Genomic DNA, 15,991 nt, shown 5'->3' on the forward strand with positions numbered 1-15,991 from the left:
ACATTGCTAGGCATTTAGTTGGAGAAGGTTTGGACAAGTCCTGTCTCCATTAGCCCCCGAATTTAACAACTGAGGAAGCAAACGGGAAAGGCATGGAGTGCAATACTTTGCATACGATACATGCTCCTTGCTTTTGTGCTGTGCTAATAGTGTAATAGAGTGGGAGCGTGTGCAGCCCTTAGCACAAGGCTGCTTCTGGTTGCCATTACCTCAAGACCCATTACCAGGCAACGGTTAGTTATCTAATTACCTGAAGACCTATGGGAGGTTAGAGTGGCAGTTAGAGGTCCCGCTTAGCCATTGGTCAGCACCACAGTTGGCCCCTCCCCCAAGCAAGCAACTGTCAATGAGCGACTCTTGGTGGTTCTACTCAGCCATTGGTTGGCACCACAGTGGGCCCCGCCCACAAGTGGCCAGTTGTCAATGAGCAACTGTTAGTAGGTCATTCAGCCAACTGTCAGTGGAATGGTGGTCGTCAGGTGGAGAGTGAGGTAAGAGTTGGATCCAGCCTTCTCCCTTAGTGCCTGCCAGCGCTCCTGGTTGGGGGTCAGCAGGGAAGCTGGGGAGGGGGGGGGGTTCCCAGGGAACAGCCTGGGAGCTGTGTCCTGCAGGGCTCCAGAGCCCTCGCTGGGGACACCCATTGGCCTCATCCCAGGCCTTGAGGTGACCATGAACCCTCTCCCCCATCTCCACCTCTGCGACCTAATGGCAACAGCTGTCCACATTGGATGCAGTCTAGGACCTGCCCCCGCCATTGGGGTTGCCTGAGGAGCTAGAGGACCAGTTGGGTTATGGGTGCCTGGCTCCCTCAGCAATGAAAGCTGGGCAGGGTCTGGTGACCTGGCCCTGAGGGAGTCGCTAACAGATCTGCCTCTTAGTCAGGACCGGGACCTCAGAGGGCAAAAGCTGTGCCGTTTCTTGTCAGAATAGAGAATAACATTCGGTAGAGATTTACAGGAACATCGTTACCTGACCATGACCTGACCTCAAGAACAAAGGATCTAACACCAGAAAGTTTGCCACAACTAACCACACCCTTTCTTCACCTTTGCTAGAAAAGCTAGGCTTTGCTGAAAGCTTTTGGCGAGTTCAGAGTTTTTAGGGCATAAGCCACCTGTCTCCTTGCAGGGCCCAGCAGTAAACCTTTCTTCTGCTCCAAACTCTGGTATTTTTGGCCCCATTGTGCGTCGACCACACAAACTTGCGTTTTTGGTACCAATAGGTCAGGTGGTTTGGTAGATTCTACTGTTCTTAAAATAGTTGTGTCTTTGATGTTCTTCTTGGGTTGGCTGTTTCTTTCCAACCTACGATTCCTCATCACAGGACAAAATCTGGGAAGAGACCTAAAGAACCCTCCAGTCATAACCTTGCAGAGAAGTTGAAGGTTCCAAGTCAGGTTTTTCAGGGACTCTTTCTGACCCATAATGGGGTCATATCCTTGCCTCTAATTTTTTCTTAGTTTACATAAAAGAGATGGAAATGGTGCTGACCGACCCCATGGGGTGCTGGATGAGAATAAATCTCAAAAAATGAGTGTCTTGTAGTTGGTTAAATGCCATAAAAATGTTCAATATAATGGCTGATTATTTTTCTTTAATCTTAAATGGATACCTAGCATGCAAAAGCCCCATCTTGGTAGCAGAAATTCATTATCTTGGAAAGAGTTTAATGGCTGCTGTGCAAATGAACTGGAGGAAGTTAAATTGTGGAATGGGAAGGAGTTGAGAAAAGTGAAATGAGTTGTGCATTAAATTTAGATAAACACAATTATGTGTAACTGGATTATCACGTGTGCAGGCAAGGCAGGCGCTGTATATTAGGCACCTGTGTTTTGATTAAAATAGATTCAGGTGCATGCACTTTGCATCCTTGTAGATATGGGATTGTGCCTTAGCCACTGTCCAGGTGCATGAGGGGGCAGCAGGGAAATGGCTGAGATCCAAGTCCTCAGCTGTAAAAGTTTAAGGGGACTGGGAGTAGTCTAGCCAATGGAAGTTCATTTCAGAAAACTGCTGACCCTATTATGGGCCATCCAGCTGTTTTTCATGTGCAGCTTTCTTCTGGGTTTCTTTTAACTGGAGTCAGGAAAGTGGTCCTGGAGTCCGGTGGAGTCTAATGTCTGCTTACTCCATGGATGGGACACAGAGAAAGACAGACAGCATCAGAGAGCGTTGGCAGCTGGGCTTGCTTGTTGTTCAAGATTTTATGGTTGTGAGGTGCTAGCGGTGGGGTGGGAACATGAAATCTCTTTGAACCCCTCTGTAGACAGACAGAATCAGGCCCAGTTCTTTCTTACCCTTTTAGGTCCACGTCTGTAAGTCAGAGTCATCTCTAGATCAAAGGCAAGCCCATCCTCTGATCTCTGGGTGGCCATCTGAGTGAACAGAGCTAGCCAGCCTGTGCCTGACCTTGAAGGAGGACAGATGTGGGGAAACAACTGTAGATATCCAGTTAATCCCTGTTGCCACGTTTTATTTCAAGTGCAAAGCACTGTCAGGATTAAAATAAATGCTACCAGTTATGAGGTAGCATTAAATTAATAATTTTTCCCCCATGCTTGATCCTATAATACCCCTCAACTCAACAGATAAATGCTAAGTCCTCCTCTGGGTGATTTGAGATGCAATGAATATTGTTGCACAAACTAAAGTTGACTTCCTCTTTTTTTCCCCCTCTCATTCCTCTCCTGTGCCCTTCCCTGCATCCCTCTCTCAGGTTATACTTATCCTGACGAAGCTGTATGACTTCAACCTGGGGAGCGTGACAGAGAGCTCACTTTGGAGGTAAGTGGATTAGAGGTCCTTCACTAGCTTCTCTGGTTGGGCTCACGTGAGAAGCACCAACTGAGCAGCTGGAGAGCATGTTTTGAAAGGAGCAGAAGATGCTCCTCCTCCTGGATGCCCACTTTAATGCCCCGGTGGCAATGATGGCCTCTATCTGTGAATTCCTTAGCACTCTGCTGATCTTGCTTGGGGCCCGTCACACATTCTCCTTGGCATTATGGTTGCTTCATGTCTCCTTTGGCTCAACAAACGTGAATGAAAGATAAAGAGATCAGAGCATGTCTGATGCAAGAGGAAACTGTGGATAAGGGAGCCTGATATAGGAAGGATGCTAGCCTTGGCATGAGTCTTGGCCTAAGGACTGTTTCTTGTCCTTTGCTGTGACTCTTGAGAAGCCTGTGCTTCTGGGCATAGACACACATGAGAATTGGATCTGTGTGATGACTTCTGTGGTCCCTAGCCTTCCTGGACTCCTTCTTTCATAAAATAATATTAAAAATATATTTTACAACTACATTGGAGTAAAAACAAATATATTAATATTGTATATTAAAACTTGTTTTCAGCCTAACATGTTCATTCTTTGGTTTTGACTTTAAAAGAAATGACAGCATTTTTGTGAACCCTAGGCTCTATGTCTCTGTACCTGCTGAATAAATCAGCCCTGACAAGAAGCCGGGATGGGGAGAAGGATGTGAGTGGATTAAGCCAGAGAGGGCTTTAAGGAAGCCATGAACCTGACAGTTTCTCTGGACAGGAGACACCACACACTCACTCTTGCACACACCTCCTCACATGCAAGTTCACTATTCCAGCTATGCTGCTGGCAGTCGCAGAGGGCCCCAGTGAGTTTCATCAGCCTCTCTGAGTCGGCGCTTCATGCTCTGCTTATTACATCCGTGGGCCTCAAGAGGGCTGTGTGTCTATCCTGTTTACTCTGTCATTTGTAAACACTGGAGAGAACACGGTCACAAAAGGCCATTCACTTGGTGGTGTCTTTCATGCCAGCGCCTGTCCTGAGGGTCTCTGGAGTCTTGGAGCAGAGGGCTCTGGGGCATGAGTATCTGTGAACCTGGCTGCTTCTTTATCTGACCTGTTTGCAGAGGACCAGCCAGAGCCTCTCTCCTGGGAGGGGAGCAGTCACAGCATCTATTAAATATTTAGGGGTTAATTGCTCATATCGGCGGGGCTTGCCTTCATTTGCACAGGATGTCCAAAACCTAATTTGGTGCTCAGTGGAAATTGGCAGAGGTATAAGTAACCAGGCTGCCTCTCGTAGATGAAAGCATGCCTCTTTCCACTCACACAGGACTCCTGGGGAACGAGAGCCTCAGAAGCCATCCCCTCAGGCCCTATCATAGTGATGCTGTGGTGATCCTTTAAGCCTGACTCCAGTGCTGTCTGCTTGGTGCAAATAATGAAATAAGCCAGAGAATCCTGTCCTTATAATGAGAGACAGCTATACCTGGCAGCCCTATCATATTTCAGGAAAGGTTTGGTAGTTCTAAGGGTGAACCAGGCAAAGCCAGGGAGCCAAGGCCAGATGCTTAATGCTGGAGGCCCAGTAAGTGATAGAGTGTGTGCCCCATGGACATAAGAGTCAGTATATTCACTAGTGTGTGTCAAGGACAGCAGATGGCCGAATGGCCCTAAGGGCACCCTGATGTCCCATTGCTAGGATTCAAAATCTAGGTTGTCCACCTAAAGAGCTCTGTGGCTTTGGGCACTTTATCTAACTTCTCTGGATCAACTTTTGGGGATGCTGGAATCAAGGACCACAGATTGAGTGGCTGCAAACTGCAGAAATGTGTTCTCTTCCAGTCTGAAGGCCAGAAGTCTGAAATCAAGGTGTCTTTGGGGCCCCCTCCCTCTGGAGGCTCTAGAGAGAATCCTTCCTCACCTCCTTCAGCTTGTGGTGTCTGTCAGTATTCCTTGGGCTCCATTATTGCCCTCTCTGTCTTCTCCTCTTCTCTCCCTTAGAAGGACACTTGCCAGTGGACTTAGGGGCCAGTCCCATAATCCAGGATGCTCTCATTTTCAGATTCTTAGTTTAATTACATCTGCAGAGATGCTCTTTCAAGGATAATTCCATTGTGGGTTCTAGGGGTTAGGACGTATTTTGATAGGGGCAGTGCCACTCAACCCACTTCGCTCTCATAAATCTCAGTTTCTCTGAATGTAAATTGGAGACAGTACAAATCCCACTTTTGCTCCAGCCACATTGTCCTTGCTGTTCTTCGGACAAGGCAGCATCTTCCTCAGGACCCTTACACTTGGCTTTTCTTGGGTCTGAGCTTCTTCCTCTCTGCTCACCTCATCAGTGAAGCCTTTGTCTCAGGACTTGGCATTTCATTACTGGGCTGCATTTTCCTCCCTGGAACCTGTCACCGTCTAGCTGCTAAATATTTACTTATTGATTTATTTATATTCAATCTACACCCACTAACATCTAAGCTTGTAAAGATAGAATTTTTTTTTTCCATTTTGCTTCAGAGCTGTATCCTCAATATCTCAAATAGTATCTGGCACACAGGAGGTACTTAATAAATGTTTGCTTGATGAATAAATTCATGGATGGACTGTAAGGACTAAATTAAATATTAAATGTGCAAACATTTAGGACAGTTACATGTGGAGAGTGCTCAGTTAATTGTAATAATTAATGATTATTGTAACCCTGTGTATTTGTGTAGTTTTGTTTGTAAGAATCCAGCAAGGCAGGGATCCATGGGATGGAAACTGTAAGTGCATGCAAAGGGTTGTATTCCGTGCTGTCTAGGAATTATCACAGACCTTCCAGGGTGTTGGCAGGGGGATAGGGAGGGGAGAACAGTGATTTATGATGTTGTTCCTCATGCTGACTGGGGAGGGGGAATTGGAATAGCAGTTTCTACCTAGTTGGAGATGTTACTTTGTAAGAAAGATTCTCTGAATGGCTGTTGGAGTGATGGGTGAGCTACAGTTTGGCAAATGGAAAGTGGAAAAATGTCCCTCACACAGGGCAAAGGCCAGGCAAGGCGGGGTTGTAGGAGATAAGGGGACCAGGAAGGAGGCAGGGAGAGCAGCTGGGTGCTGGACTAGGTAGGGACGAGGGTGGGAGGACTCATCAGGTTCACAGGAGGGGCCAAACCAATGGGGGTTACTCAGCATAGACTGTAAATAACAGAGTATATATGGTGTGACCCTTCAGGGATTTGAAACAAGCTGGTAGATGTTATAGGCATTCCCTATGGATACGCGTTATGCAAATATGTATTTGTGTTATCCGGAGGGTTCACAGGTCCGATAAAGCCCAGCTTAGGAACCCCTGCAGAGGGGGCAGTTGAGAAAAGGGACTGATCCTAAACTTTGTGGAAACTTTCCAGCTTCCTGGGCCCTCACCGTGTGTCTTCTGACTTCTTATTGTTATCCTTATCCCTAAGGATCCGTGCCCCTATCCTCTTTTCTCTGCCGTTAGTGATGTATTTTACAGTTAGAGCCTAGAGCACTGTGATGTTCCTTACTAATACAGTGAGCACAGAAAAGAAACTAAATTAAACACACACCTTTTCATTTCTGTGATTTGGTCCAACATGCTTAACTAAGTTGAAATTGAATTTGGTGATTCTTCTTCAATTTTCTGTACAGCAGAGGCGCCTGGAGCAGCGGCTGTCATGACAAGATGATGCGCCCCGCCAGGTTGCAGTATGACATAATTATTTGTCTCACTGAATTAATAATTCAGAAGCCATCTACTTCTACATAGACAAAAGGCTGTTTAAAAGCAATCTGTAGCATAGCAGTAGTGTGTGTCCTTGGTGACACTCTTTCTGGAACGCCTAGGTGCCATTATACTGGGGGTGGTCAAAATATTTTCTCTCCACCAGCACAAGAATGGGTGCATAAATTGGTCATTTTGCACAACCATCTGTTGGCATCCTTTAGTCAAAGGACATTTTACATATGGAGTGTCAAGCCTGTAGAATTAATGAGGCTGGGGAGTGACTTTTTAAAAAGACCCAGGGATTTGTTTTTAGGGTGTTTTCAGTCCATAGTGTGTCAAGCCTGGAGGTTGTCCATCTGTCAGGAGTGATACTAGAGACCGACTCTATCAGACTTTATAGAGGCCAGACCCAAGGAGGAGCGATGAGTCCAGATCAGGAGGCTCAGATCTAATCAGCTTCCTCCTCATCAAGGTAATTAAAAGTGAAGCTCTGGGACTGATGGCCTGGTTACAAGTCCACATTCCTCCACCGAGCCACTGAGTCATCTTGAACACGTTCCTTAACCTCGCTGTGCCTCTATTTCCTTATCTGTACCATGAAGGTTATATCCACGCCTACCGCATAAGGTTGTTTTGAAATTTCATTGAAATGAACTATGTCCACTGCCTTGAAAAATACCTGCCCTGCAGCACCTATGCATGGGAGGTGCTCGGAGAGAGTTAGGTGTCATCGTACGATCTGCAACTTGAGCTGCTTCTCTCTGTGAGTTCCTATACCTGAGCTGTCTTGTTCTATCTCTTGTGAGAAACTTGAGAGTCGGGTATCACTGGGCTCGATTTACAGATGGGAACATTGAGCATTGCAGAGGTTAAACAATATGCCCCAGATTGTGAAACTAAGAAGTAGGGGGATCCTACTGAACCCTGAGCCTGTGCTTAGTCCGCCTGTGTGCTGGCCCTGATGCTGGGCAAGAGTGGATTCATGGACTCCTCCAGAATAAGATAATTTTTTATGACTAGAAGATTGGGATGATATGGAAAGTGGAAGAGGGAGAAGTTCCCAGAGTGGGAAAATTGCCCTCAAGTGGTTGGACTGGGATTTCAACTTCTAGGCTAAAATATTCCTTCTGTAATTGAGATGGATGCTCTCTAGTCCAGCACTGTCTGATTAGAAATATATAGGAGCCACATAATTTCCCAGCAGTCAATAATGTGAAAAGAAACAGTAGAGATTAATTTTATTAATAAATTTTCTTTAACCTAGTTATATAGAACTATCATTTCAATAGACAATCAATAAAATTATTAATGGGCAATTTTGCATTAGATTTTTGTAGTAAGTCTTTGAAATTGAATGTGTATCTCACACTTAAGGGCATATCTCAAGTTTACATACAAAATGCAGCCACAGTTTGTTTAATAGTTAAATATGGCTGCTGGATACCACAGTGCCCAGTAGAGGTCTAGTAATCTCTCTTTCAAATATTATCAGTTCATTGGGTGAGGTGGGGGTGGGAGGCAGGAAACTTTTTTCACCATAGAAATGCATATCTGTTTCATCAAAGGACAAAATGTAAAAAATTCCACCTGTTCTGGAAGGAAATTATTTTATAATGTTATGCTACTTGGAATATGGGAAGTGTCAAGGGCTAACTTGATCCATATTAAAACTCTGGTCATCTAAAATGAAACGAGGGCTGTGGAAATCTGTCCACAGAAATGGAAAAGTTGTCACCAGAACTCCTAGGTCTTTGAACTGTGATTCTTGGTAATTCTGAAATAATCATGACTATTGACCCTAGAGTTGAAGAGACTTGGGGTGAGAAAGGATCATAGCAAACATTCTCCTTGAGCCCCAGAATCTTATCATTGCAAAGATAAGGACGTGAGTTCAGGGAGAGGAAGACACTTCGGCTGAGTTTCTTGGATAAGAAGTCTAAAAGTGTTCCCTGGCTCCTCTATTATGCAGAGCAAAGTAAGTCAGAAAGAAAAACACCAATACAGTATATTAATGCATATATATGGAATTTAGAAAGATGTTAACGATGACCCTATATGCAAGACAGCAAAAGAGACACAGATGTATAGACAGTCTTTTGGACTCTGTGGGAGAAGGCAAGGGTGGGATGATTTGGGAGAATAGCATTGAAAGGTGTATATTATCATATGTGAAATAGATCTCCAGACCAGGTTCGATGCATGAGACAGGGTGCTCAGGGCTGGTGCTCTGGTGATGAACCTGAGGAATGGGATGGGGAGGGAGGTAGGACGGAGGGTCAGGATGGGGGAACACATGTACACCCATGGCTGATTCATGTGAATGCAAGGCAAAACCCACCACAATATTGTAATTAGCCTCCAATTAAAAATAAAGAGGGTTCCCTGGCTCCTGATCTCCTTCCATGAACACACACATCTCCTAAATGGAAACCCTGGAACTGGATAGACAGCCCTCTTCTTTTTTCTTTCCTTTTTTTTAATTGAAGTATAGTTGATTTATAATGTTGGGTTAATTTCTAATGTATAACAAAGTGACTTGGTTTTATGTGTATATGTGTATATATATCTCCTTTTTCACACACTTTTTCATTATGGTTTGTCAAAGGATATTGAATATAATTCCCTGTGCTATACATATGACCTTGTTTATTCTATGTATAATAATTTACATCTGCTAACCTGAAATCCCACTCCATCACCCTCCTCCCTCCTTTTTATACCCCTTGGCAACCACAAGTTTGTTCTCTCAAGTTTGTGAGTCTGTTCAGAGAGTCTTCACATCTCCATTGTCAACTGAGAATAGACCATTGTTGCATGGTGTGCAGGCATCATACATTCAGAGACTGGTCATATTCTCACTTATTCCTATGACAGTGGCATGTAGCACATGCTTTGGTGTCTTCTTCATGCCCCTCTGCACACATGGATCTGTGCATCTCTGCTGAGCTTGGTGGCATTCCTGGTCCTTGATTTGGGAGCAAGTGTGCCACTTTTCTTTGGAAATGGTCCCTGTGAAAAGACTGATTAAGCCACTGCTTGAGGTTTTTGAGTCTTTAGTTTTGAATATAAGTCATGGTAGGGATTTATGTTTTGGACTGGCAGATTGCTTCTTGGACTCAGTTCTCCATGTCCTAAACATTAACACTTGGATTGAAGGTCCCATTTTATGGAGGTGGATGAGCTAGCAGGCAATCCCCCAGCTTCTGTCTGTCCATCCCAAGCACTAGTCTCTGGCAAAGGTCTGTGAGTGGCCAGCTTCTGACTGGGTGTGAGGTCCCCACGCGAGGTTTCATCTGGAATTCCTATTGGATTAGGGGTCCTCACAGAGCTAAACAAATTTGCAGTTTTCTGGGCATAAGAGGAACCAGGAATCCTTTGCAGTGGATGGTCCCCTGGTATTGCTACTTCCCCTCAGTTTCCTCTTCCCCTCTTGCTCCATTTCATCCATCCCCAGCCCGGCAGTGTGAGAATCAATATGCTCTTGGAAAAGCAACAAGTATTCTCAGCCCTTCCTGCTATGTGCTTGGTCTCAGGGCCCACACAGCAAGGGGACTTCAAATCAAGGGGCTCCTGGTTAGGGTGTTTATGCGCCCACTTCCTGGGCACATCCTCCTGGACACCTTCCTACAACTTCCTGAATACCTTCCCTCTCCTTTCTCCCTGGGCCGGGTGCCTCTCCTCTGCTTCCCACTAATGTCTCATCCTTACATTGTGTTCCCAGCCTGGAAGCCCAGAACAGGGACCAGTGCCCTTTCTGTTTCTGGATCTACACTGTCAGCACTTGGGCTACACTAAGTAAAAGCTGAAAGAATTGAACTGACGTTCCAATTGCCCCAAACCAATCCCAGCCCCAGCCTTGCCTTGTCCTGTTGCTCTCCTTGTATTGAGTTGTCTTATCCCCCTGCCACTGGGGAATCCTGTGACTTTTCATCTGCTTTGCAAGCTGTTGTCTGGACCATTTATTTTCTCCTCTAATTGTTCTGTCACTGACCTTTCTGGGGGATGCGGTTTTTTTTAATAGAAAGTGGAGACCTTTGAATTTATTAATTTTTTTGTTTGCCAAGAAAACCCTGATAATAATTGCCAAGACTTCCCAGAAGTTATTAGTTTACAAATTTTAATGACACTCATGATTTATTTATGTACTTCCCTCCCTCTACAGCTGTTCATCCCAATTCCTTAGTGGAATTCCTGCTGAATCTGACTGAATTAATGGAAACAAAACTGCAGAGTGGAATGACATTTTTTTTTTTTTTTTTTGGCTAGGCTGTTAATTAAAAGCTTTCCATCCTATTCGCTAGGCTCTTCATATGTGAGGTCCTGAAGACTGGGTGGATACAGGCTGTGAAATCCTCCCTCTAGAACTGGGGTCTTTTTCTGTTTGTTTTCAGTGGTAATGAATCTGGTGAAAACTCCTGTATTGGTCACAGAGAGTTCAACTGAACAGATATTAATTGAGCATTCATTATGTAAGCAGCCCTGTGCTCATTGCTGGGGGATGCAGAATAAGTATGTCGTGATTGCTATCCTCAAGGAATGTTTAGTTTGGTTGAATGATAAGATTAATGCATACAGGGAACAGCGTCAGGCATATACAAGTATATATAGGTACATGCAAAACACATTGTATTCTGTGATGAGTGGCCCTACTGTAGAAGTACTTACATTTTTATTATTATCACACCTCACTCTATGAGGATGTAAAGCAATTCTAGGAATGAATTAGAGGAATGATTAATGCGGTTCATATATTTTGTTTTGCTGTTTAATATAAAATGTCTTATTTCTCCATTCAGTTAAGTTCAGTTCAGTTGCTCAGCAGTGTGACTCTTTCTGACCCTACAAACCGCAGCACGCCAGGCCTCCCTGTCCATCACCAACTCCCGGAGTCCTCCCAAACCCATGTCCATTGAGTCGGTGATGCCATCCAACCATGGCATCCTCTGTCGTCCCCTTCTCCTCCTGCCCTCAATCTTTCCGAGCGTCAGAGTCTTTTCAAATGAGTCAGTTCTTCGCATCAGGTGGCCAAAGTATTGGAGTTTCAGCTTCAATATCAGTCCTTCCAATGAACACCCAGGACTGATCTCCTTTAGGATGGACTGGTTGAATCTCCTTGCAGTCTAAGGGACTCTCAAGAGTCTTCTCCAATACCACAGTTCAAAAGCATCAATTCTTCGGTGCTCAGCTTTCTTCACAGTCCAACTCTCACATCCATACATGACCACAGAAAAAACCATAGACTTGACTAGATGGACCTTTGTGGACAAAGTAATGTCTCTGCTTTTTAATATGCTGTCTAGGTTGGTCATAACTTTCCTTCCAAGGAGTAAGTGTGTTTTAATTTCATGGCTGCAGTCACCATCTGCAGTGATTTTGGAGCCCATAAAAATAAAGTCAGCCACTGTTTCCACTGTTTCCCCAACTATTTCCCATGAAGTGATGGAACCGGATGCCATGATCTTAGTTTTCTGAATGTTGAGCTTTAAGCCAACTTTTTCACTCTCCTCTTTCACTTTCATCAAGAGGCTCTTTAGTTCTTCTTCACTTTCAATGAAACTAAATTTCTCCATTAGGATACGAAAATTTTCAGAGGAAAGACTGCTTCATATGAGAACTTGTAGTTCCCATAGTTCTCAGAAACCCCTGGTCACAGATGGGATAGTGCATGTGTAGTGGTTAAAGGTTCTGATTTCAAATTGCCTGGGTAGAAATTTGAGATCTACTGCTTGCTAACTGTACCAGCTTAAGCAATGTCTTCATTTCTCTATGTCTAGGTTTACTTATCCATATAGTAAGATGACAGTAAGACAGATCTCATGGAAGCTTTGTGAGGATTCAGTGAGATAATGCATGGAATGCAAAAAATGCATGCTATTTAGTTAGTACTTTATGTAATAATTATTGTTTGTTCGTAGGCCCATATCCTCCTAGCCCAGCAGCTTCTACCAGCTCCGGAGGACAGTTGTGCTAATATTTTTTAGGAGGTTGGGGTGCAGGACATACCTAGAATCCTAAGCATGTGGGGCCTGGAAATGTTACATTTCTTTTGAGAGAATGTTCTGGAGTCTTTTCCTTCAGATATTCATCTGTGCTTGGCACAAGGGGGATGTTAATATATTACATCATCAGCTACATCAGCTATTGCTGCTGATTTGGGGTGTAGGATGCAAAGCACAATCCGATTTAAGTTCCCTTAACATAGTGTTGAGTTAACTCATTCGTTGCTGGTTATTTTCTTTTTACTGCAACTATTAAGGGATGTAAGCCTCTTGAAGAGCTTTCTTACCTCCTACGTAATTAATATGGAAGGCATTTTGGGGTCATCCATGTTTCTCAAATTTGGTGTATCCTCAGAATTACTTGTGGACTGTGTTAAAAATCTAGATTCCTGGCCCCTAACCAAGGGATTCCAGTTTGGTAAAGCTGGAGGTTACTCAGGAAGTATACTTTTAAAAGCCCCATGATTGTTTTTGTTTTTCAGGTAGGACTGGGAACCACTGAGCTCAGAGGAAGCTTGGGTTCTAGGCCTGTCTCAGTTGCTAATTAATCAATTCATGCCATCTTCTATTTCCTCATAAATAAAGATATTAGATGAAATGATCTCAAGTCCCTTTCCACTCCAGGTCCACAGATGCTGTCAACCTGGGAAGTCAAACAAGAAACACACACAGGATTTATGATGGCCAACAGGTACCTTTTAGGGAGAAGGCAAAGGCACCCCACTCCAGTACTGTTGCCTGGAAAATCCCATGGATGGAGGAGCCTGGTGGGCTGCAGTCCATGGGGTCACTAAGAGTCAGACACGACTGAGTGACTTCACTTTCACTTTCCACTTTCATGCATTGGAGAAGGAAATGGCAACCCACTCCAGTGTTCTTGTCTGGAGAATCCCATGGACGGAGAAGCCTGGTAGGCTGCAGTCCATGGAGTCGCACAGAGTCGGACACGACTGAAGTGACTTGGCAGCAGCAGCAGGTACCTTTTATGAGCTAACATTGTGAGCACAGCCATCTCCCTTAAGGAAAACTAATGTGCTGTTCATGGACAGATAGTAGCCAGGGGGCAGGTGTTAGCCAGAACACCTGCTCTAACTACTGAATTTAAATTCATTAAACATAAAGAGCATCATCCAAGCTATAAACTTTTTGCTCCCCCAAAAAACAGAATGAGAAAAGAGTTTGCCCTGAATATTGAAACCTTAGACATCTTAACTTTGCTGGAGAATAGGGCAGTGTGAACACTGGAGAAACAGATCTGGTTTACTGATTTAATATTTTCCTATTTATTATGGGAAAAAGGTTTCTTTTTATGGCCTAGTCTTTTTTCTTGCATCTTGACATGTGTAAATCTTGATTTTTGTCCAGTGGCTGAGAGAACGCAATCCTTTTGTACGGATTGTGCCTGTTGATTGTTATTTTCTGTTGTTTTCCCTTCCCTCCAAACGTGGTGCTGTTTTATCACGATCATAAATAACCTCACCATTAGGAGAAGGGGTGTGAAATTCTGCCCGTCCCTCTCCTAACCCTGAGCTCCCTCTCATTTTCTCAGCAGTAGATTCATTAGCCTTCTAATGAAGTTAATAAGTAAACAGGATCAGATAGTTCCTTCTAAAATAACATTTATAAATGGATTTTTTCCCCCAACTCTCTCAGGTAGTGCCTTAATTTTTTTCCTGCCAGATGTCCACGTGTGTAAAACTATGATGGGTGGGCCCTTGGGATGTGATTTGAAGCCCCCCCCCCCCAATAAAGGGAAAAATTTCAATTCACACAGAGCCTATCTATTTTCAAGTTTATAGGAGAGTGAATTTTTATATACTCCATTCCTGCTTATATATTGATATATAATGACTATAAAGATTAGGTAGTCAAGCTTTCATAGTTACTTTCTCATCCTTTGGAAGCCAATTACTTTATTGGACATGGACTGTAAATGTCATTAGGAGGCTCTTGGCAACTTCTCCCATGAAGACCACTATCCTAGACTTTATCTGGAGAGCCATAAACTGGTTAAAAAGACCTCTTGTTTATGTTAAGTGCCTGTGAGCTTTCTTTTCAGAAATTGCTGAACTTATAAGGGAAGCATTTCACTGCTTACTTTTGCTTCCAAATGGTTTGTGCCCAAATTCAAGCTAAAATTTGAAGTCAGAAGGAGAAAGACAAATATCTTATATTAATGCATTTATATGGAATCTAGAAAGATGGTGCTGATGAAACTATCTACAGGGCAGCAGTGGAGACATAAACATAGAGAACAGACTTGTGGGCAAGGAGGGGAAGCAGAGGGTGGAATGAATTGAGAGAGTAGCATTGGAACATATACATTACTGTATGCAAAATTAGATAACCAGTGGAAATTTACTGTATGATGCAGGGAGCTCAAATGTGGTGCTCTGTGATAACCTAGGGGTGAGATGGGGTGGGAAGTGGGAGGGAGTTTCCAGAGGGAGGGGACATGCATATATCTATGACTAATTCATGGTGATGTACGGCAGAAAGCAATACAATATTGTAAAGCAATTATCCTCCAACTAAAGACAAATTTAAAAAAAAATAAGGCAATACATAGTTATCTTTTAAAAGATCTCCCTTTCAATGGCTCTAATATCTTAAATTGGTATAATATTTGTAGTCATTGCCCACATGAGTACATAGCATGTCTCATGTTTCTAGGAGGAATGGGAGGCCTGTGTAATTTTACAGATGGATTAACTCAATTTCTTGAGTAGGTTGGTGGTCAGTGATTTCAAATCTGGTACCCAGATCTAGGTCTCCAAGTTCTCAGCAGCCTCATGATCTTGCTCTTTCATTAGCAATCAGTCTTTCCTGGCCTTTCCAGCTCAGCAACCATTCACATTTATTTCATAAGAGATCTATGACCAAGGGACTACTTTGGGGACCAGAAATGGGTTTCCTTGGACACTTGTCTCAGTGATTTTCATTTCTGGTTGTTCATGAAAATCACCAGGGAAATACAAGAATGTCCAGTTTCCTGGGCCTTATTCCAAATCTACTGAATCAATTTCTGGGATCAAGATCTAAGAACTTATGGTTTTAAAGAGCTCACCACTTGATTTTGATATGACCACTGACCTAAGAGACTTCATAGCTATTTTTATTTTTTAAATGCTTATGAAGACTTATTTTTCAGAATCTTCTCCCCAGCCCTCTTGCCCTCTTACCCATTTTTCCTTCTGGCTGGCTCAGAATGACAAATGCAATCATTCATGCAAAAATACATAGTTGTACCCTCATCTTCATAGATGACAACCATAAAGGTTAGTAATTGGAATGAGCTTTGGCACTTTCTAGTTAGCTCACATTCTGTCAGCATCAGGCTTCTTAATTGGACAATTAACACTCATTTCAGAGATTGGTGCCATAGGAGAATGGTTATAAGGTGATGCTCTCCATGGAGTTGTGTTGAGATAAATCTGTAAGGGTGAGTTGGCAGCTGCAAGTCTAGGCTTTCTGAGGATCAAAAAGTGCAGCAAATGGGGGATGGT

At 43.6% G+C, this 15,991-nt stretch overlaps 1 protein-coding gene across 1 annotated transcript in view; it reads left to right on the forward strand.

Moving 5' to 3' along the window:
• SORCS3 (sortilin related VPS10 domain containing receptor 3) overlaps positions 1-15,991 on the forward strand; it is a 466,176-nt gene that overhangs the window by 23,488 nt on the left and 426,697 nt on the right. Inside the window, exons 2-3 of the mRNA XM_055561093.1 lie at positions 352-491; positions 2,716-2,783. Of these exons, the coding sequence (XP_055417068.1) occupies positions 352-491; positions 2,716-2,783 (208 nt within the window). The remainder of the gene's footprint in view (positions 1-351; positions 492-2,715; positions 2,784-15,991) is intronic.

Source organism: Bubalus kerabau, chromosome 22 (genome assembly GCF_029407905.1).
Source record: "Bubalus kerabau isolate K-KA32 ecotype Philippines breed swamp buffalo chromosome 22, PCC_UOA_SB_1v2, whole genome shotgun sequence".
NCBI lineage: Eukaryota > Metazoa > Chordata > Mammalia > Artiodactyla > Bovidae > Bubalus > Bubalus kerabau.